Below are 21,232 nucleotides of genomic sequence, written 5' to 3' on the forward strand. Positions count from 1 at the left end.
AGAGGAGCGAGTGGAGGAGAGGAGCGAGTGGAGGAGAGGAGCGAGTGGAGGAGAGGAGCGAATGGAGGAGAGGAGGAGCCCAAGCCCCGGAAGAGCTCAGGGACGGGCCATGGCCGTACAGCGACATGGCGGCGCCCGCGGTGAGTGTGTGCCAGGCGCTGCCGGGCCTCGGCGAACCCCGGGCTTTTCTCCAGCCGCCGAGAATTTTCCTGGGGAAAAGCCCGAGCTCTCGGTCCCTGTGTGCCCTCGGGGATGGGAGTCGGCGCCTGGCCTCAGCAGCGCTGGGGCTGCGGCTGCCCCTGCCTTTGCTGCTCCCGGGTGCCGTCATAGCGAATCATGTCTCTATGTATATGTGTGTGTAGATGTATGCATATGTATATAGTGGGTATTTATTTGTAAATATATATAGCGTATGTCTATATATAGTGTGTGCATATATGTAGTCTATATAGCACGTGTGTAACATACGTAGTAAAGATATGTAGTGTAACTGCATATGTATTTGCTGTATATACAGTGTATAGATATACACACGTATCGTATAGTCTTAGACATAATTGGAGTGTCATAGGGCTGTTTTCTGACTTGTTAAAAAGAGACAGAGTAAGCACATACTGTGTAAAAGTATGGAAAGTCATATAAAATTCGGTTACTACAAAAAATGTAGTGGCATGGGGATCAACATAATAAAGAAACCAGCTGAAGTCAGCAGTTTCAGCAGTGTGCCCTGTGTGAGCATGGAAATGTCTGTCAGAAGAGATGTGCTAGTTTATTAAACAGTGGTAATTCTGTAAAGTGAATTCTTATAAAAATTCCCACAGGAGGAGGTTGCTTCAGGAAGTGCAGATGGTTGGTGAAGGCTGTGGTTTCAGGGAGCTGATTTTTTGTCCTGAAAAAGGGAGTTATGATGTCCGTGGTACATCGTCTGACAGCGGGATGGCTTGTGGATCATCTCTCTTTCATCAACCAGTGTGGCTATGAGATCTGTGACTCCTTTGCACACCCTGGTGGTGTCACTCACAGTACTTCTGTCACATCTACTGAAAACTATTACAGCATTTCTACTTTTGCTGCCACGCCCTCATCAAGCGGTGGTCCTCCTTATGATCCTGGAGATGTCGTAGAAGCAGAAGGTAAAAGAACAAAAATGAGATACGTGTTTCGGGAGGAGTTCTTTGATATTTCTAAGCCACATATAGCTGCAGCTTGTGAGGAGCAGCCGTGTCAGGGATGCCCTGAGGTGAGTCTGACAGGAATAAAGGCCAACAGCAACAGAGAGGAATACCAAGAAGGAGCAAAGAGTGACACTGGAGATTCTTTTGCCATTGCTAGGAAGGTATGTTCTCTGTAACATAGTAAATTACAGTAATCCCTTGATAAATATTATTCTGCTAATATTGTTTTGCATAACTGAGTCTTTTGAGGTAGTGTAGAAGAGCAGGAACTTTTGAGGATATTCTTGTGCCACTTATGTGAGTAATGTACATTCTGTGTCTCATAAACAGTGGATTGCTCCCAAGATCATCTGACACTGGTTGTGGTCAGGTACACAGCCTGAAACTGTGGTAGCTGTTGAGATTGTGCAGATTAGTGAGTTGGGAAGGACAGTATGAATTTACTTTAAGTGTTGTTCAGTACTGTTCCATATGGGCATGAGAAAATAAGAGTCACTTGTCTAAACCAATAAATGTAATCATAGCGAAATTGTTAATACTTTTCTTTTATCGATAAACTGCACTTGGCAGCTGAAACTTTTAGTATGGGCCCAAAGAAGCATGAGCACAATCTGTGCACTTGGTACCTTCAGATCCTAGTGCCATGAGTAATTTAGAGCAGCTTTAAGCCTATGTACCTTGTGAATGCCTGCAGCAGTTTAGTTTCAGATCTTTTTGCTTATTTGACTTGTACTTGTGATAGTAAAATTTTGTCTGCTTTTAAAGAGGTAGGTTTTAATTCAGGTATGTTTGATTTTTTCCCCCTGTTATTTCATTGTGGAATTGTATGTTTTTTTGTTGTTGTTTTTTGCTAATTCTGCAGAAACGTAAAAGGAAATGTGTATTCAACCAAGGTGAACTGGATGCTTTGGAATACCATTCAAATGTAAGTTGGAAAAAATGTATATTTTGCAAGTACATGCTACTTGACTTTGGGCGTGTGCAGAATGGAGGGCATGGTTGCAAACAAATTCTGTTTTTGTAGCTTGTTCCACTGGTGCAAAGAAGGAAAGGGAAAGGAAGGTCAGTCTCTCCAATCCTTATATGAATTCATGCTTACAGAGTAGATCTGCTATGTAGATACATGTGAAACTGCATCTGAGACATTACAAAGAGGTGGAAGCTGCATGCACAAAGTAACTTGTAGTGTTATAGATAACTGAACATCATGTTGTGATGAGTTGAGTATTAGGAAGTGATTGATTTGAAATTGGCAGCATAACCCATTCTGAATAGCAGCTCCTCAGTGTTTCAGGACACTGTGCTGAGTTACTCAAAGCTTTTGTGACCTTTGAGGCAAATGTGCTTCAAAGTACCTTATTCTGCAATTGAAAAAAAATAAAAATAACCTTTCTCTAACGTTTTATATTGTCCTACTAAAGGATTATGCCTTAATTGGAATTCAAATCCGTGTGCTTATGTCGGTGATGTGCTGGTGTAGATACAACTGATTAACACTGAAGCATAATAGTGAATCATAGAAATGCAATCTGTAGGTAATGCTTGATGTATTTTACTGCTTTCCCAAATACTGATGTGAGCCTGAACCGGGAGCTACACTTGCTTTCTTTCCTTCGACAAAGATGTTAGTCATATTGGGCTTTTTGCTTAAATCTGTTCTGCTTGAACTACATTTAGATGATTATGCTTTTTTGCCTTTTACATGGCAACAATCTTGTAGTAAACATTTGCAGCTTGCTGATGCAGTGTAGAGGTCCTGTGATTATTTTTGTGGATAAGCTGTGCATGTGCAAAAAATCACTGTAAAGGAAAAAACTTTGAAGTTCAGCATGAAGTTCAACATGAGTATGAAAACTTCAAGGTAAAAATAAAATCATTCAACAGTAGAAATAAGGAAAGAAATGAACAAAAGAAGTTTGATGTCTTGGAGCCTTGTTTAACTTCAAATGATATTTGGTAAATATGTAGAAAAGACAGTTTGGAAAAATCTGTGACCCCAGTTAGCCTCTTAGATTATTCAGAGATTAGCAAGTAGTATTGGGTTTTTACTGTATTTGTGTTGTTGAAGGTTATAGCCCTGCAAATCAACCCAGATTATTTTGGCAGATATTTGTATCTGTAGAGTCATTGTCAAAAAACCCAAACAACCCCAATTTTGTTTCTGCAAGTGAATCTATGAATTTTAGCTATAGAATCTGTTTATGAATTTCAGTCAGTGTCAACATAGGGAACAGTACAAAATATGCTTAATTCCTTCAGCAGCCATTTGTTAAAACTCCTGCTTCTATAGATTGGTAGTCAGGAGACTTTGTCCACTTTGTCCACCTGTGAGTTAATGCATGCATGTAAGAGGGTGTAGTTTCTAAAGATGTATTTATTAATTCTGTTGGAACAGTATGAACTTCTCTTATCACAAACCAAGGTACTAAAAATTTATGACTCTGTACTCTCTGATATCTAGAGGTAGCACTATTAAATTATTAAAAAAAAATTCTATCCCTGTCACTAATCTGGGAATTGTAATAAAGCATATTTTGTAAAACCCTCTTGTAATCTTGAAGATTCTGTAATCAGAAGCAATTGAAACCGCAGTATGTATTTGAAACCTTTAATAAAGCCCGTATTACTGACAATGGACAAATGGATAAACACACTGCACTGACAATCAAAATACATAAAGACTCCGTGATTTGGATATAAAATGGTGTAGGGGGCAAAGATTCGATTTTGGATAAGCAGTGTTAAAGTGAGAGGTGTGGCCTTAAAGCCCGGGAAAAGTAAATTCCAGCCTCTGCCTCAGGAGATGTGCCCTGTGAGCCTGGGACGAGTTGCCCCATCTGCAGACCCCTCATGGGCTTGCAGCTCAGGGTGTTCTGATTTGTTTTGTGCCCCTGGGTTTCTCCCTTGCTATGTCCCTATTAGACCCTGACCTGAAACTCCACCCTGGCTCTGTTCCGTAAAACCCCCACCCTGCCTCTGGTCTGTGTTCTCTGTCTCTGAATTTGAGCTGAGTGTTTTCCTGTGTTGAATAAATGGTTTCCTGACATTAACCAAGCAGAGACCCGTCTCATTGCATCCCATGTTGGTCACCAGAATCCATAACCTCTCTGGACTTGATCCTGCAGCTGCGGAACACAGCAAAACAGGTCTCTAAACTTTGTGAAGGTGCTGAAGTGAATAAATGTATATAGGTCCAAGAATTGTGTCATCCTGGACTGACTAACAGGCTATTTGAGAGGTTTGCCACTTAGAAAAGTTGCAAAAAATCTAATTCTTTGATTTACTGATTGTACTTCTGTATTACTGTAAAATGCATAGACTGTTGTTTTATGAAGTGAATTGAAATGTGGAAAATTACTGTTTTTTAGATCCCAGTATACATTTTAATTAAAAATATGTTCATGGGCACAGTAACTTGAAATTAAATTAGAATTTTAAATTAAACTTCAGATAATTGCTTTGAAATTTGAAATTCAAATGTTTGGTTGAAACAATGATATTCCACGTCTGTTGTCTGAAATGTTTTATTTAGTAGTTTTGCATTCTTTCTTTCTCCAGCCTTCTAATTATTGTAACTTTACCAAAAAATGAAAACCAACAACAGAAGTTAGCATGGTGTCCTGGTTTTGGCTGGGATAGAGTTAGTTTTCTGCTTGGTAGCTGGACAGCTAATGCAGAGATGATAGAGTGGGAATGCTCCAAATGAAAAATAAACCCAACTTCTTAAAAAAGCCCCAGAGTCATAGTGAAAGCTAAAGGTAAATATCTTGCCTGAATGTCTGCATCCAGCTGCATCTGCTTTGTCCTTCCAGTCTGGTCAGGATAGATCAGAAAACATCAAAGATTCTCATTTTGGGTTTAGCATGAGGATAATGTTGACAGCAACAAATTAAAACATTGGTGTGTTAAGCAGTGCTTACCCTAAGTCAAGGAGTTTTCAGTTTCCCGTGTTCTGCCAATGAGCAGGTACACAAAGGAAGCTGGGAGGGAACATGGCCAGGACAGGTGTCCTGAATTGGCCAAAGAGATATTCCATGCATAGGATGTCATGATCACTATATAAACAATGGTAGTTGGCCAGGAGCCATGGATTTACTAGTAAGGGAGGGGCTAGACATTAGTCAGTACGTGGTGAGTAATCATATTGAGTGTCAGTTGTTTCTCTTGGGTCGTACTTCTCTCATTTCTGCTTTTTAATAATAAAAATAAGGATAATAATTCATTTTGTTTCAATTTTTAAACTGTTCTTATAGCAGCCCATGAGATTTGCTTTTTTCCTTGGATTCTTCTGCCTACCAGGGAGTGGGAGGCATGTGGTGTGAGTGAATGGCTGTGTGTTACTCGGTTGCCAGCTTGGGTTAGACCAAGACACACACCTTATTATCATGCCTTTGTAGCTTTTGATCTCAGTAATTGGCAAGGTTCCTTTTCCCTGCCTGCAGATTGAAAATGTTTTGATTTCAGTTGCATTTCCTGGTCAAGTGGACACTTGAAAGATCTTTTCTTTTTTCCTTTGTTTTTATTGTGACCATACAGGTCAGGAAGCTCATTTTGGAAGGCACTTTGCATTTAGTCCAAGAGGGACTCAAAAGTGGTTTTCTTCACCATACTACTGCAAAACCCAGTTCCAGGAAGAATAATGTTCCTCAACACATTGTCTGTGGGTTGGCTGAATTATGTGAAATGGCAAAGCAGTTTCCAGCTGTGGATGAAAGTGACCATCAAGCTGTACATGTGCTAGAGGAGGAAATCTCCAGAGCAGAGCAGGACCTGCTTTCATGTGTTACGGAAAACAGCTCAAACTGTGCGAAGATAATTGTGTTAATGGGGCAGAAATACTTGGTACCACCAAAGAGCAGTTTCCTCTTATCTGATATTTCATGTTTACAGCCCCTGCTGAACTGTAAGTATCTTTAGGTATTAGAATTTGCCCCTTTTCTCCTGCCCAAGAAGGGCAGTTAATGTCAAGATAACTCAATGAACAGATTTTAATATACAGCATCACACTGATAGCAAATGCTGCTGCAGGCTTTCAAGGTGTTATTTCTAATTTTGTGCAAATAGGCAAGGACTTGCAAAGGGATCTTGAGGGGTTAGGAAATCATGTCATGAGGGGATTATTTGTCTCCAGGAGGCTCCTTTAAAAATCTCAGCCAAAATACAACTGTTTGTGAGTGTGTTCTGAGCCGCTGTCAGCATGGAAGTCATGTAAACACGTTGAATTGGGACTAACTGTGCTGCTGGGTCTCTGTCCCACAGGATGAGCCTTTAGCGTAGGTAGGTCCATGTTGCTGCTGAAGTGGTGGTCCTGCTGTCTTGATTAGACCGTGGGGGAGAGATGAGATAATGCACCTTAAAGCAAATGTTCACTTACAGACTTATCCACTTCAGTGGAAGAGTCTTTTTAGATTAGAATAAACCGGTCGTGGAACAAAGCCCAGTATCCCCAGGGAAGGTAACAGTTTGAGAGGCTATTGGATCCAGCTGGAGGGCAACACCACTTTAGCAAGACCACCAGTAGCAAGCATGACTTGACTTTTCAGCTGCTATGCTTCACAGCTGAGAGTATTGGTTTATGCAAAAATCAGTGACAGGGAAATGGGGGGATTTTAGAACAAGTCCTCTGTAAAAGTAAGTCAAAAGCTATCCAAGCTACTATCCTCAGCCCTAAGCTGACAGCATGCATTGGTCTTCAGTGCCATTCCATTAGCTTTCAAATTTGCCTTCATTATTACTATTAGTATTGTTTTTATTACTATCAGTCACAGCTATGCTTTATCAGACAGTCTTGCAGGAAAGATGTTGCCTGTGAGCAAGAGCTGGGCATTACTGCTCTACCCTCTAAACAGTAATTTTATATTTTTTAACTGCACATGAGAAGAGAGGAAATATGTAACTTAGACATTATATTTTTTTAATTTTGCTTTTTATTGAGAAGATATTCAGGAGGTAGAATCTTACTGTCTGCATAATGATTTTGCATTTGAAGTCCAGAAGCTAGCTCGTTAGCTGTTTTCATCTGTAGGAAAGAAAGAAGATTATTATCACTCTGCTACCACTCTGCACAGTTAAGCATATAAGATTCTCCAAGGAGTTGCAGAGCAGTCCAAGAAATCTGAGCAAATGCTTTTGAAATAAACAACAGTGAATGTTAACATAATGCCCTGACTGTAGACTTCTTTTTCTGCGTAAGTCTGCTGTCCATTTTAATTATTATTTTTCTCCTTGTATTTCATGTGCCAAAAGAGAAGTAATTCTTGCTGGTCAGTCCAGTGTAAGGATAACACCTCCTGTATTAAATGAATAAGATGTTGTAATCACATTTTATGAACATCAAATACTAAGCTGTTGTTCTTACCATCAGACTCAATGAAAGAACAAATATGTTCTCTGAAGAAATGAAATTGGGGAGTTCTTTTTTTTCATGCATGTGTTCTGTATCTTTTTCCCTCCAGCTAAAGTAAACTTAGCTTCTCCCATGAAAACTTTTTCAGTTTTTTTACTCTTGTTCATTGATTCCTGTTTTATACACTGTGTCTAGCTATCTGTCTCTCTTTACCTCCAGTATTGGAAAACGGTTTTCTAGGGCTGGCTTGAAGCTCTGCATGTCCCTGTTGGCCTGATAGAAGATCAAACAGGACAGGAATCTTGCATTCAGGGCTGTAGCTTTTCACTCAGCTGGGTGCCTCATTACATAGCTTCTGTTGGGAAACTTGGAAAAAAATTTATTTTTGATACTTACACTCTGCTGTCCTTTTTTTTTCCTGTAAGTCCTAAAGATATTCAAAATTTCTTGGAGGGATCTGACACAGATCACATCAAAGTCCTTTCCTTAGGTAATCAGCCTAAAATTATTGAATTTCCTGGATGTGATTATCTGCATTAAGCATGTCAAAAGTCTTTTAACTTCTTATTTGGAAATAACAGAAGAAATTTGCAGTTTTGCTGTTTATCTGTTTTAACTCATAGATATTTTTTAAAGCTAATCTACTGGCTTTTTTTTTTTTTTATTTAATTTCACTTGCCAGACAAGAAAAGATATGATGTAATTGTGATTGATCCACCATGGGAGAACAAGTCTGTTAAAAGGAGTAACAGGTATGTTTTATAGTAAAATCAAACAAACATTGTCATTGTAGCTTACAAAGGGTAATTAACATTTTAATATATTGATCCAATCTAGGACCAGTATAACTGTGAGACTGTAGCTTAAACTTGTAAATATTTTGACCATGCTTGCCTTCAAATCTATGGACTGTCTTAGGTGTTTTTCTGAGATGTGTTGGATGCTTGGCATACAAAATATTTACAAGAGTAGATCTTAAATTATCTAGCTGGTGAGAAGATCTTAGTCCTTTACAAAGCAAGTATGGATTCTGCTGTTTTGTAGGGCCCAGGTCATGCAGATATTAGTTTGTAATTAATAGGGTTACTTCAATGGGCATAAAGCTAGATAAATGTGTAAGTATTTCCAGGACTGAAATCTTGCTCCGAAGTTTGAGTGGGTTTTTATTTAATTTGAGGTGTAGCTTAAGCTTCAGTCTAATGTTTAGAAGATCATGATGATGCAGCAGTAAAACCCTCTAGTGCAGTAGGAACTCTGAGTACTGTAGTTTATGAAGTCATTAACTTAAATTTTTATGGGCTTTCTTCACTGCTGAGTAACATCATGTTTATGGCAGTGGAGTCCTCTTGACTACCATAGAACTGTTTGAAAGAAGGGTAGACAGGAAATACGGCCTTAAAACTTTCTAGGATAAAGTTTGCTGGAGCTTTTGAAACTTATTATGAAGAAATAGTTTGAAGATACAGAGACTGATGAGTAGGCTTTCCTTTGAAAGCCCTTCAGGAACCTCTAGAAACTCTCATTCAGATGTCTGTCTTGAGTATATAAGGTACTCAGAGAAGAATTGTACTTACTAGCATAACTTAGTCACCAAGATCTTCTCTCCCTTATAAAATAAAGGCAAAAAGTGGAAGAGATATCACTGCTCATAATTATCTTGTTGGCAGCTAATCATTGTGAAGCATTTCTCATCTGAGTGGATCTCTTTTCCTCTGGAAAATCTAGTCCAGGAGTTATTTTGGATTTTATCCTTGTTTACTGTTTCTCACTGAAGTATTGTGTGGGGTCCTGCGTACCCACAGGGTGGCTGTTGATTTTCATTAGGCAGTGTGCCAATATTTTTGGTGCTGCAATGTGTAGGTTCTTGCAGTTTATTAATAGTGTAGAATTACATCCTGAAAAAAAAATGGTAGCACAGGCCAGGATCTGGGAAGCATCCTGAATTCACTGGTATAGCATTCAGTTAGCTCATAAAAGTGCAGAATGGTTTTGAATAACCTAGAGAACTTTACTTGGCTGATAATTTAAAAAAACTAACAACTTCTGAAAATAATTGGAGAAATTATTGTCTTTTATGACCTCTTAACTTGCCATTCAAATTAGTATTGCACTTGCAAGTCATTTTCACTTGTCATTTTCATTCAGTAGGGAGTTTATTATGAGAAGTGAATAGTATTACATTGTCTAAGAAACTACTGTTCACTAAATAGCTTTGTTCTGGCACAAAGATGAGAAAATTGAATTACATCTGATAGTTCTTAAATGAAGCATGGGCTTCTAAACTTCAGAGTCACAACTCACAATGCTTTATTTTAAGGGATAGTGGAAATACATAGTTCAAGGTTCTGCTCAGTAAAATTTATGTACTTACCCTAACGATTTTATATGAAATCCCTTAGAATTGTCCACTGGGTGTCAGTCTTGAACTATTTTTATGACTTAGATTGTCAGGAGATAATTCTTGAAGTGACTGGTCTGTGTAGTTTTTTTATCCATTTGTGCTGCTTTGCAATTTTTATGGTTGGTATATGCTAATTGCTTTCTCACTATACTGGCATAGGTACAGCCACTTGTCTTCATGGCAAATCAAGCAGATCCCTGTACCAGCACTAGCTGCTCCAAATTGTCTTGTAGTCACGTGGGTGACTAATAGACAGAAGCACTTACATTTTGTTAAGGATGAGCTTTATCCTCACTGGTCGGTGAAAACACTTGCTGAGTGGCACTGGGTAAAAGTAAGCTCTCAATTTGTTTTGTTGCTTTCTTGGACATGCACTATGACACTTTATGTTCTTCTAATTTTTCTATTTACTATCATGTGCTTCTGTATTTGAAAGCTATGATATCATCACTATCCTCCTTTGTATAAAGGAAAAGGTCTTGGAAAAATATGGGATATTAAAATCTTCTGCTGTATATTTTTAACTCTCTTGTGTCAGATTACTACAGCTGGAGAATTTGTATTGCCTTTGGATTCTTTGCACAAAAAACCCTATGAAGTTCTTGTATTAGGGAGATTTCAAGGACATGCAAAGGAAGCCTTAAGGTATGTCAGGATATTTATAGTGTCTTTTTTTGCATCTGCTAGGATTCCCTTTGTATGTATCACTTGCTTATAATGCATTATAATGTCCCAAAATCTCTTGGCTGATTGTGGACCAAAAGATAGCCTTGTTAGCTTTGGAATAAGAGTGTCTTAGTGAGATTAAAGGATGGAATCCTTGTCTGTTCTTTGCGTCTGCTGTCTTGAGGAACTGTCTGGGAGAAAAGCCTTGTGGACAGGGCTTCCTTTGCTGACTGATTCTCTTGGACCACAAGTCCTTGGCACAGGCTGATGCCATTTTGGGGATGCCGCTGTTGTTCCACACATGAACATATACTGGACTGCACTGTTTGTTCTCAGTGGCTTTGCATGGCTGTTGTTAACCATGTTTTGTCTCAAGCCTCAATGATTTCATAAACTGTCATTTTATATGTTATGTCTGAGCAACATTTGACTTCCCTTGGACTTCCCTGAAGCTTGTAAATAAACATTCTGTGTATTATCTCCCATCTGGAGTAGCTCTGCGAGAGCTGTAGCATCACATAGGGTAGCATTCATTCTCATGTTTCTTTTCTTTTCTGATTTACATGGCAGGAAATCTGAATGTGTTCTTCCAATTCCAGAGCATCAGTTAATTGTCAGCATACCCTGCAGTCTGCATTCACATAAACCTCCTCTTGCTGGTATGTTTTGGTTTTTTTGCCTAATGTTTCTGTAGCTCAGTGGACTCAAATGCCTCATTCTGGGATGTATGTAGAAATGCCATGATTTCCCATTTGCCAAGCAACTTTACTTAGCAGAAGTTGTGGTTCCTCAACATTTCAAAGTGTTCTGAAACAGCTCACTCTTGGTGTCCAAAAATGAATATGAGAACTATAACTTCAAGTATTACTATGTGAACATTTTGGGTAGACATGTAGAAAATACGTTGCCTTATTCAAAATTTTTCCTTTAAATACTGCAAAAACAGTTTTATAGACACTTTGTATAAGAAGTTGTGACAAATGACCTAAAGTACCTTGTGAAGGAGAGAACTTTGGGAATGCATAAAATAGAAAAGCAGAAACCTCTTTTTTTATTATGTTATCCTGAAAAAATGTTAACATATCTGCTTGAATTGATTATATGCCTGCAGTACAATTATGCCTTTAAATAAAAAAAACTAATTATTTTAAGACTGCTAATAAGAGGCAACAAATAAGGCATGCCCTGCTTGTTTCTGAGGAGTTGTATTTCACTCTCTGAAACTGATGCAGTAATTCCAGCCAGCTGGTTAGTGTGGGTATAAATTCAACTTTTTAGAGTTAGTCCAATGAATTGTTCTGGAGCACTTTCATCCATAGGAAGTGGTTCTTTCATCATTACAGCACCTTAGAACCTTGCAAGGCTGTGGTAAGAAATATATTTAATACCTCTCACAAGAATGATTTCATCCTCCACCAAGGGGGAAGTTCAAGATGAGTCTGCAAATATTCCAGGTGTTTTGTATTCACATCAGAAAAGGCAGGTATAAGAAATGTTTAATGCTCTTTGAGAGGAGAGGTGTCACACTTTGCTTCACTGATATGCTTTCCATTTTCTCTTCCGAAGGGGTAGAACTACTTTTGATCTGAACAATTGTTGTACCTCCAGGGATGCTTTAAAATTTGTGTTTGGGGCTTGAATTTATTAAATTACCATTAAAAAAAAAATAAAAAAATATATATACATACACACAGCTGCCCCTCTGTGGTTAGCTAAAAACAGAAAAAAAAGAAAGGCAATTTTAGGAGTATTTTTTGCCATCCCAAAGCCACATTGTTAAGAGTTAGGGCTACAGCAGGAGGTATATGTGTTGATTTAAGCTAATGAACAGTGGGGTGCTTATTTATGAGGCTGTCACCTTTAGCAATCCAATACTTAGCAGCAAACTTGGATACAAACAGGAAACTTCTGAGGTATCCAAGGGTGCAAACCAGCAATTTGGATGCATTACAGAAAATTTTAATGCAACAATGGTCCTTGGAACAGTTCTTTTGTAGGGCAGAATCTAAAAACCATATGGGAGAATACTTTATAAATTATAATCCTGAGTGGACTTTAAAAGAAACTGTCCTTGCTAATTTCTTGTGTGTGTTTCTTGAACCTTCACTTGAATGATAGGATTTGATACCTTTGTGCAGCATTTATGTTTCTCTTTGAAAAAATTAACTTACTGTGGAGCAATATAAATTATTTTAAAAGTTTTTGTGAAAATCCACATATATCCTACAGTTTATTGGCAGGTCTTTGCAGAATATGGTTAAGTAATGAAAAGGTAGACCATAAAGCAAATGCTGATTGCTGATGCTTTGACTTCTGTGCCATACAAGGTGTTGCTTTCATGACCAGCCAATATTCTCAAGCAGCCAGTAGAGAGCAGCTGAGATACATCCTAGAGGGGTTCAGAAGAAATTTGAACAGAAGCAGAGATTTGGCAAGGGGGGAGAAGGACACTTGATGAGTCACACACATTCTTTATGTTTTGTTTAGTAGTAACAAAGCCAGAAATATTAGTATTTACTGATGTTGTCTGGCACTTTGTTTCTTATTACAGCAATAAAGGTTGTATGTTGGTACATATGTAGCCACTTAATGACTGATTATAAGAGTTTATCTCTCTGGGGGAAGAGAAAGATGTAAATTAAAGTAAGCCATCAAAAAGAGATGTTTGTATTCCTACAGTGCATTTAACCATGAAATTGCAACTGTAGGGGTTTTTGGTGATGCATGTGCTGTGTTCAATGCTTAGAGCTCTAATATGTCATTGTAAATGTACTTAAGCTGCTTTATGCAAATGTGTTAAAATCAAATTTTATTACTCCAGGTTTTGATTCAAATAACAGCAGGTTTTCTTCCTAATTCAATTCAACGTTGCTCTTAGAGAGTACAAAAGATACTCTGTTACAGATATGTATGAAGTCCTAGGTAACTTCACAGCACCTTTTTTCTTTTTCCTGTATTATGTATTGCTCTTGTTATAGCCATTGCTCTTCCAGTTTTTAAGTATGTGCAGTTATTGTTAGAAAATAATACTGTTATGTAGGAGTTTGCCTAAAAGCACTGGAATTAATTCTTGGCTATGTTCTAACCAATTTGCATATATTCAGCAGAACTGCGCAATGAGAAGTCACGGGAACTCCCTCCTCCTGTAGCAGTGGCTTGTTAGGCCGTGTTATAAAGGTTTTTTTGGAACAAAAAAAAGTAACTGCCTTTTGTTTCCTTATTGTGCCTTGTGAGCCCTTGCTGTAAGACTAATTGATAGGTGCATCAGCATCTAGGTTAAACTTGGAAGTTCAGGAAAGATGCAGTGCTATAAAGCCATCTTTGAGCTGGATTTCAGATCATTTGTTGGTCCTGCTCTGTTCAGGGTTTAGACAAATTGGGCAATAAGGGCCTCTACATTGCAAACTCTTTTGAAGGGTTATTCTAAACTGAGATAACTGTGTGCTTTGTTCTTTGCATGGCTCACTGATCAGGCAGTGAAAAAGCAGACAGTTATTTTCATTTTATATATCAAATTTGTCAATTTGTCAAAAAGCAGAACCTGCTTTTTAGGCAGTGGAAGTTCAGAAAATAAGGAGAAACTGTTGCTTGTTTCAAAGATAATTCTTTCTTTTGCTCACTTAAACATTTTTAGGAGGATGCATCTTCACTACATGTTTGGGATTAGGAGTATGCAGGTGTGGCAAGTCTCCTGCCTGATCACTTCAGAATGAAATGGGTTTTCTGGAACTGTTGTGTCTGCCAGCTGGCTCAGTGCTAGCTTCAGGTGTCCTAGGGCATTAGGTGCTCAAGTATAAGTACCTGAGTTGCTGTCATAGTGTTTGTGACACCTGCAAGTCACCTGCAAGTGATAAAAAATAGGCTCTTTATCATCTATTTAACCTGTTTCCTGTCAGTGGTATCTGTAAGTGGATAGAAGTAATTGTGTGCTGGGTTTTGCTTTTCAATCTATTCCTGTGGTAGAAAAACTCAATACTTAATTTTTCTACTGATGGAACTCCTCTAAACTGTTTTCAGAGGAAAAAAACAGGGGGCTTGAGGGCTGCAGATCAGATCCATGTGTTAAGATAGCCTAGTGGTCGTGTAAAGGTCGAACAAAGAAATAATTTGTAACTTGAACACTGATTTTTCCTATTTTAAGGAAACCAGTGTAATGAGATTTTAAGCAAACAAAATTCAGCTCTTTTGATATGGTAATTTTGTTGCAGTGTAAGTTACTGCCTGATGTGATTATGTAAATGCCTACAACCTAGCAATGAGGAGTCATACTATAATGTAATTTCAAATTATATGTAATATGTCTCTTTTTTAAAAAAAGCCCTTTGAGTTTAAAAAGATGCTGTCTCTGCCAGAAGGAGAGGGGGAGATTCCTGTGACTTCCTTTTTAAATTCTATAATGAAATTGATAGAAAGACATGTTTCTTGCTTCTGCTGAACTGATGGGTTTCTTGGCTACCCCTTTTTGCTTTCTGGTGAACCAGTCTTTGAGGCTGGTTGAATCTTTGAAGTGTGGTTTTCAAATTTGTTCTTTTAGGCATGAAAGTTTTTGGTGCCTATTAAAACTGCTTTAGATTACTGAACCTAATGCTATGGTGATATTTTTAACTTACGAATTTTAAGTTCTGGGAAATCTGTTCAGTGTTTCAGCACCCTCATTGTAAACAATTGTTTCCTTATGTCTAGTCTGAATTGATCTGATTTTAGTTTAGAACCTTTGTCCCTTGTCCTACTGCTGCAGGCCATGCTAAAATCAGCTTGTTGCCTTATTTCTTATATACCCCATTTAAGCATTGAAAAGCCACAATAAGGTCTCCCTGGAGCCTTCTCATTTCCAAGATGAGCAACTCCAGCTCTCAGCTTCTCCTCCTAGGAGAGGTACTTCAGCCCTCTGATCAAATTGTCAGCAAATTATGCACAAGAAATTCTTATCTTAATGGACCTATGAAAAGAACAATATTTTTTACCACTTTTTTTAATTATGATGGGTTTGCAAAATGGTATTAAGCAGCTACTCACAAGTGGTGTCTAATTAGATGAACTCCCATGACACCAAACAGTGCGTGAGTTTTCTGTTAGAATGTACGTTTTCCTCTAAACTTCCCATACTCTTCTCTGCAAATGCTAGATTTGTTTAAACATTTTATCTTGCCTCTAAAAGAAGCAGGTTTTTGGAACAAGATTCCTTCTGGTAGCAGTATTTTTTAGATTAAAAGCTGCCTTGATGATAACCCATCTGAGACATTCATGTGACATTTGTTAAAGATTGGGAGAAGGCGAATAGATTTTTATGCCGTGCCAAAACACAATGAAGCCTGGAAACGCCCATTAAAGAAATACTTATAGAAAAATTTTTAATATATTGGGGCTTTGGAAGAGGTGCTCATGTAGGTAGGAAATGCATCTGGGGTTGGCTAACACAAGAAAGTGAAGTAGGTGCTCATCTTTCTGCAGCAGGAGTAATCCATGACCTAATCAGCTGGGGTCTGACATAGGGCATCTGTGATTGGCAAACTTCATGCAAAAAGTCAGTACTTGTATTGCACAAAAAAAAAAAGAAAAACCATTTCCTCTCATACTTTGGTGTATGATGTCTGGATGTGTTTTTGCTTTCTGCAGTGATCTTATCTGGAGAGACTGAGTGAAGCAGCAAAATGTCAGATTTATGAGCTGTATTTTTAAGTGACAGAATTCAGAAATCACTGGCAGATCTGATCTAAAAGTGACCAAGGTATCCTTAGGAAAGGGATATGTTTCCATAGTTTTTCTTCTTTTATCTTCAGCACCAAAACAAAAAACAACATGCAATTTTTAGTATAGATAAGTTTTACAGTCTTTCTGCCTTCTCTTTGTTGGGTGCTCCTTAAACCATTGCTTTTCTCATTCATGTTTTTGTATACAATAACATTGTTGCAGCCATTTCATGAAACCTAGTTAAGGAGTCGCTTGAACCATCCACAGGCTAAATGGCTCTGTATGACAAGTAACACATTTAACAATATACTCTTTGCAGTAATATTTTTCAAGTAAAATGCAAGATCTTTTTCTATCACCCCAAGAATACCAGTCCTGATCAGTGACACAATTGATGTTAATGACAGACATCTTTATGTTTGAATTTATGCAGTAAAAATGCCTAATTATGAAAGAAATATATGTTACTGAATAACACTAATAGTTATAGAAATATCTCTTCAGCTGCTGGGTTGATACTGGAGGAAAAAATAGTTCCTGTATTTTTATAGCCCTTTTAGTGCTATACTTATTTAACTGATGTGTCTTATTTTATCTTTTAACAGTTGCCATTACAAAAATGCTTTTATTCCCTTTAAGGCACAGAGGAAAAGAGTGTGGTCTTAATTAGGGGAAGGGTCTATTTATTTATTTATTTATTTTTAGAAGTATTGCCCTCTTGTTATTGGAGCTAAGTGAAGCTTTTGGAGGTGTTTGGTTGATATTAGTAAAAAATTCAGAACACATCTATGTAGAGGCTGAAATAAATCCTCCTTCCCTTTCTCTAAATGAAAACCAATAAATCAAGGCTATTGAAGGCCTTGACAGTATTGTTCAGAATCTCAAGGGCACTTATTTAAAATTACTTTCTCACTATAAATAGTCCAGCTGTTTGATGAAACCTCTGAAATTAATTTGCTGTCTCTCCCTTTTTTAATGAAACATCCATTTTTTCATTGCTAGCATCACAGGGGAGGTTTTACTTGTTTACTATTGTTATTTGTACCATTGTCATTGTTGTCTTTTTTTTTTCTCTTGCACAGCAGTTCTGGCAGAGTTTATCAAGCCAGATGTGGAATGCTTGGAGTTGTTTGCTCGCAACCTACAGCCTGGCTGGACCAGCTGGGGAAATGAGGTCTTGAAGTTTCAGCACATTGATTATTTCACTCTTCTCCAGAAAGAAAACTGAGCTGGGTCTTAGATATCTATATCTTCTGAAATTTCATACCTTCCCAGGGGGCTCTTGAACTTAACTTTATTACTGATGGTGCACCTAAAGGTGACGGAAATAAAACCAATTGCATTTTAGTTAGAATTCTTTAAGTAGCAGGATATCTGTTCAATGCTCCCTTTCTGTAAGATGGTCCCTTACTTTGACGATCTAAACATATTTAAATACTGATATTGTTACCAAAAATCAGTAAAGATAAGACTCCTTAGTTGCTGGTTAGCATTAAGAAGAAGGCATTCTTTATTTGGCTGGATGCATGAGGGAGTATTTCCTCTGAAATATTGTGTATGCTGATTACTGAGAAAGCTCCTATTTATATGGGGTATTTTACATACATATTACATATATTACATACCTGTCTGAATAAACATAAAGATGATAATAATTTCCCCAAAATCAGTAATGTATGTTCCATCCCCTTTGCACACTTGTCTCAGGGGTTTCTTTGGTGATTCCTGGTGGCCACCCCAAAATCATATTTGGCCATCCAGTGAACTGGTAAAAAGTTGGCATAACTGGAGGTTACTCTTCAGTTTTCCTTCTTGGTCAATGTTTAACATGACCCTAGAGAATAAGCATTGTGTGTTTCTATAGGCTTGTGGTTTTTGAAGAATAATTGTATTAACCCACCAGCTGTAAACAATTCTTCATCTGTCAACAATGTTAGAGAGTAAATTCATCCCTGTTCTTTTTCAAACCTCAAGAAAATAAAGATATTTTAAAGTATTCTCACTGCAGCTTTCAAGTCTGAGCTGATAGCACATTGCTACTGCTGTACTGTAGCTCTTGTGTTATTTTTAAAGAATTATAATGTATTGTTTTTAAAGAGTGAATGGAAGTAAATAGTTTTGAATGATGCATGTTTTCTTAAATATTTTTTTGCAAAACAATGGATTTTGAACTGGAAATATTTATGAAGGCAGTGTATCTTCCTGCATGTTTGTATATGTCTGTCTGCCTCAGAGAAAATAAAAGGAGCAGTGCTTATGTTTATAGGCATATGAATTCTTGACTGACCATATTCTATGTAAAATTACACTTCCAAAACAATTGGCAATTCCCTTTGTGTATATAGTGTTAATTTTTTGAATACATTGTAAATGATCAGTCTTAACATCTTAAAAATTCAGAAATTTTAGCAGATTATATGTATTTAAAAAAAAAAAAATTCCTTATGTTTTGGAACATTATAAAGCCATGCCAGTGAGCTGTATTTTTCAGCTAACATAAAAATGATCCCTTTAAAAAAATAAAAATTAAGGAATGGTACACTTTGTGTATCCTTTGCTGTGCTTAGATATACTTTGAAAAATAGAAAGAAAATGTGATGAGACCTCTGCCACTTACTTGTTTGCAGCAGTAGAGGCAGAGGTGCTGGACAAACTGATGTTATGATGGCAGACTCCTGAGTTCTGTTTATAATGGAGAAGAAAACACATTGCTTAACTTCTTTACCTTCATTTCCATTTTGGTAGCCTGGCGAGCCATGAAGATTTTTTTAAGTTAAACTTCAAATGTTAGCAGAGGTTTTTTTTTTGTAATTTTGTAATAAAAATGAAAATAAAAATTTGTGTCTTATTTGCTGACATTTCGTGCTGCATGATTTTATTTAGTCTGCATTTTAAGCTGTCAGTATGTAAGCAATCTTACCTACAGCTACAAGGGATAGAGGTTCTTTATTTGCTTCTAGTTTTATAAGACATTCCCTGCCTGGAGCTTCTACTTTCCCAGTCAGAATTCCCCTGCCTTCCCAAGATGCTCTCATCTAGTACTAAATGATGTATGGGACTCAAACGTGGAATAAAAGGTAACTGCTGCACTTACCTTGTTTTCTCTTTGTATTCTCCAAAACAGAAGAAGAAATGACAATATTGTCTGTTCCAATCTGCTGCTATGAACAACTCCAGTTTATCTTTTTAATTACAACTAAAAGAAAGATGAAGTCTTGGAGATCAGGAAACCCCCTTTCTCCTTTGAGCTAAGCAACAGAACCCTTCTAAGAGAATAACCTTCTTTAGGCTGTTTAAGAATTGACCTTATTAATTTGTCTTTTCTGTGGAGTCCCTTTGCAAATAGTGGCTTTCTAGAATCCTAGAATAATTAAGATTGGAAAAGACCTCTAAGATCAAGTTCTGCTGTTAACCTACCATCACTGTGTTCACCACTAAACTGAAGTAGCTGGGTGGCTACTTCCAGCACCTGGGAATCCAGCCTCCTAAGTATGGCTTGTATGTAGAGGACTTGTGCAGGCGACTCTAAGCTTCTCAGGGTAAGTGAAAAGTTGAAGATTGGAACTTGTGTCATACCTGATCCTGTCCTAAATAGTTACAAAATTGTGTCTTGGTCACCTGTTTGCTGCTTTTCCGCTGTTCTGGCCATGAAGAAAACCTTGTGAATATGACAGAAGTGGTGTTCCACATCTGCAGCCAGCCTGAAGCCATTGCATTTTCTCAGGAGGAGAAAGCCTGTTGCTAACTTGGAAATCTAATGGTGGTATTAGCAGTTGATAGTTTCAGTTGGTAGGGTCATCTTTTAAACGTAATTATTTGCCTGTTATGCTTAATTCATAATTTAAATAGCCTCTTATACTTTTGCAGCTGTCCAGGGCTCCAGCTGTTCCTAAACAGCCATCAGATCATTGTGGCTGTCAAAAGATTCTTCTTAGGCAGAACCTGCAGCATACTGAAAGATCAGCGATGAGTGAAACCAGCTAATATAACAGGACAATTTAAGATCTGGTTTCTTTTTATCTTATATATGTCCATTGCTCAGAGGGGAAAATGCCCTCTGTTGTGTCAAGCCTTGTATAAAAAAGAAAACTTGCTCTGAAGAGTTTACAAAGGTGGTAAGAAATTAAAGAAAAAGGGAGAAGATAAGAATGAAGGAATACAAGATAGTAATGAGATGTTAAAGGTGTATTTAATAAGTATCAGCCTAGGTATTATGCGCATCTTCAGTGTTCCTAAGGAATTGTAAGGTTTTCCCTACTTTAAATGGGATTTTCTTCTTTTGTGTTCTGGTGTCACACATTCAAATAAAAAACATGTGTAGTGTGTATTTTACTTACAACAGCAAAATAAAAGGGCTTTTTAAAGCTATAAATTCTTGTGGCATTGTGATTACTCAAGAATTTTCAGAAAGTATGTTATTTGGTACATCTGTTGTATTTTTAGGACAATGGTAAAAGCTTCCTTTTAAAATTATGTTTTATTGCAAAAAATCTCAGTTACATTACAGAAAGAAGTAATTTTAAGCTTTTCCTATACATAGAGTACATCAAGTGTTGTAATCAAACTTCTATGAATCTTCAGGTTTGAGTATGATTTCGAAATGTCAAATTAGCATATGACCTTTACTTTTATTTTTAAGCTTCTGTGAAGTAAAAAGAATTATACTAGTAAGATATGTTTTTGGAATAATGATTGCTAGGCATGTACTCCTGTGGAAACAGCAAAACCTCTTTTGCAAGATTAAACATCATTAAGGAAGTCAGGTAAATGAGGAGGTTGTACCTCTTCATAGTATTCCGCTTGGATAGGTGTCAGCAGCAGCAGCAGGTTGACTTTTTAAAATAGATTTCCAAAGTACATAAACATCTATAAATTACAGGAAATAAATGCCACTCTGCCTTGATAATTGTGTTTATTATCCTCAACATACTGTTAAAGACTTGCCTGCTGCTT

At 37.4% G+C, this 21,232-nt stretch overlaps 1 protein-coding gene across 3 annotated transcripts; it reads left to right on the forward strand.

Moving 5' to 3' along the window:
- The first annotated feature begins 31 nt into the window (after positions 1-31).
- METTL4 (methyltransferase 4, N6-adenosine) lies at positions 32-20,623 on the forward strand. Of its 3 annotated transcripts, none has more exons than XM_058832684.1 (9): positions 32-140; positions 822-1,336; positions 2,038-2,100; positions 5,712-6,078; positions 8,204-8,273; positions 10,082-10,256; positions 10,461-10,567; positions 11,159-11,247; positions 17,362-20,623. In XM_058832684.1, the coding sequence occupies exons 2-9, from the start codon at positions 905-907 to the stop codon at positions 17,505-17,507; spliced, it is 1,449 nt and encodes a 482-aa protein (XP_058688667.1). In that variant the 5' UTR covers positions 32-140; positions 822-904; the 3' UTR covers positions 17,508-20,623. The 3 variants fall into 3 exon arrangements, with proteins under 3 accessions (XP_058688667.1, XP_058688668.1, XP_058688669.1); XM_058832685.1 differs by having other exon boundaries at positions 17,365-20,623; XM_058832686.1 differs by lacking the exon at positions 17,362-20,623 and adding an exon at positions 11,908-13,554.
- Positions 20,624-21,232: the final 609 nt, after the last annotated feature.

This window comes from Poecile atricapillus, chromosome 2 (assembly GCF_030490865.1).
Source record: "Poecile atricapillus isolate bPoeAtr1 chromosome 2, bPoeAtr1.hap1, whole genome shotgun sequence".
Classification (NCBI taxonomy): domain Eukaryota; kingdom Metazoa; phylum Chordata; class Aves; order Passeriformes; family Paridae; genus Poecile; species Poecile atricapillus.

Bases quoted from the DNA above. Each gene is read 5' to 3' on its own strand.
- METTL4 (XM_058832684.1), top strand. From the start codon at position 905: ATGATGTCCGTGGTACATCGTCTGACAGCGGGATGGCTTGTGGATCAT. The intron at 2,101-5,711 runs GTAAGTTGGAAA...GTGACCATACAG, and splicing joins CTTTGGAATACCATTCAAAT to GTCAGGAAGCTCATTTTGGA. The intron at 6,079-8,203 runs GTAAGTATCTTT...TTCACTTGCCAG, and splicing joins TTTACAGCCCCTGCTGAACT to ACAAGAAAAGATATGATGTA.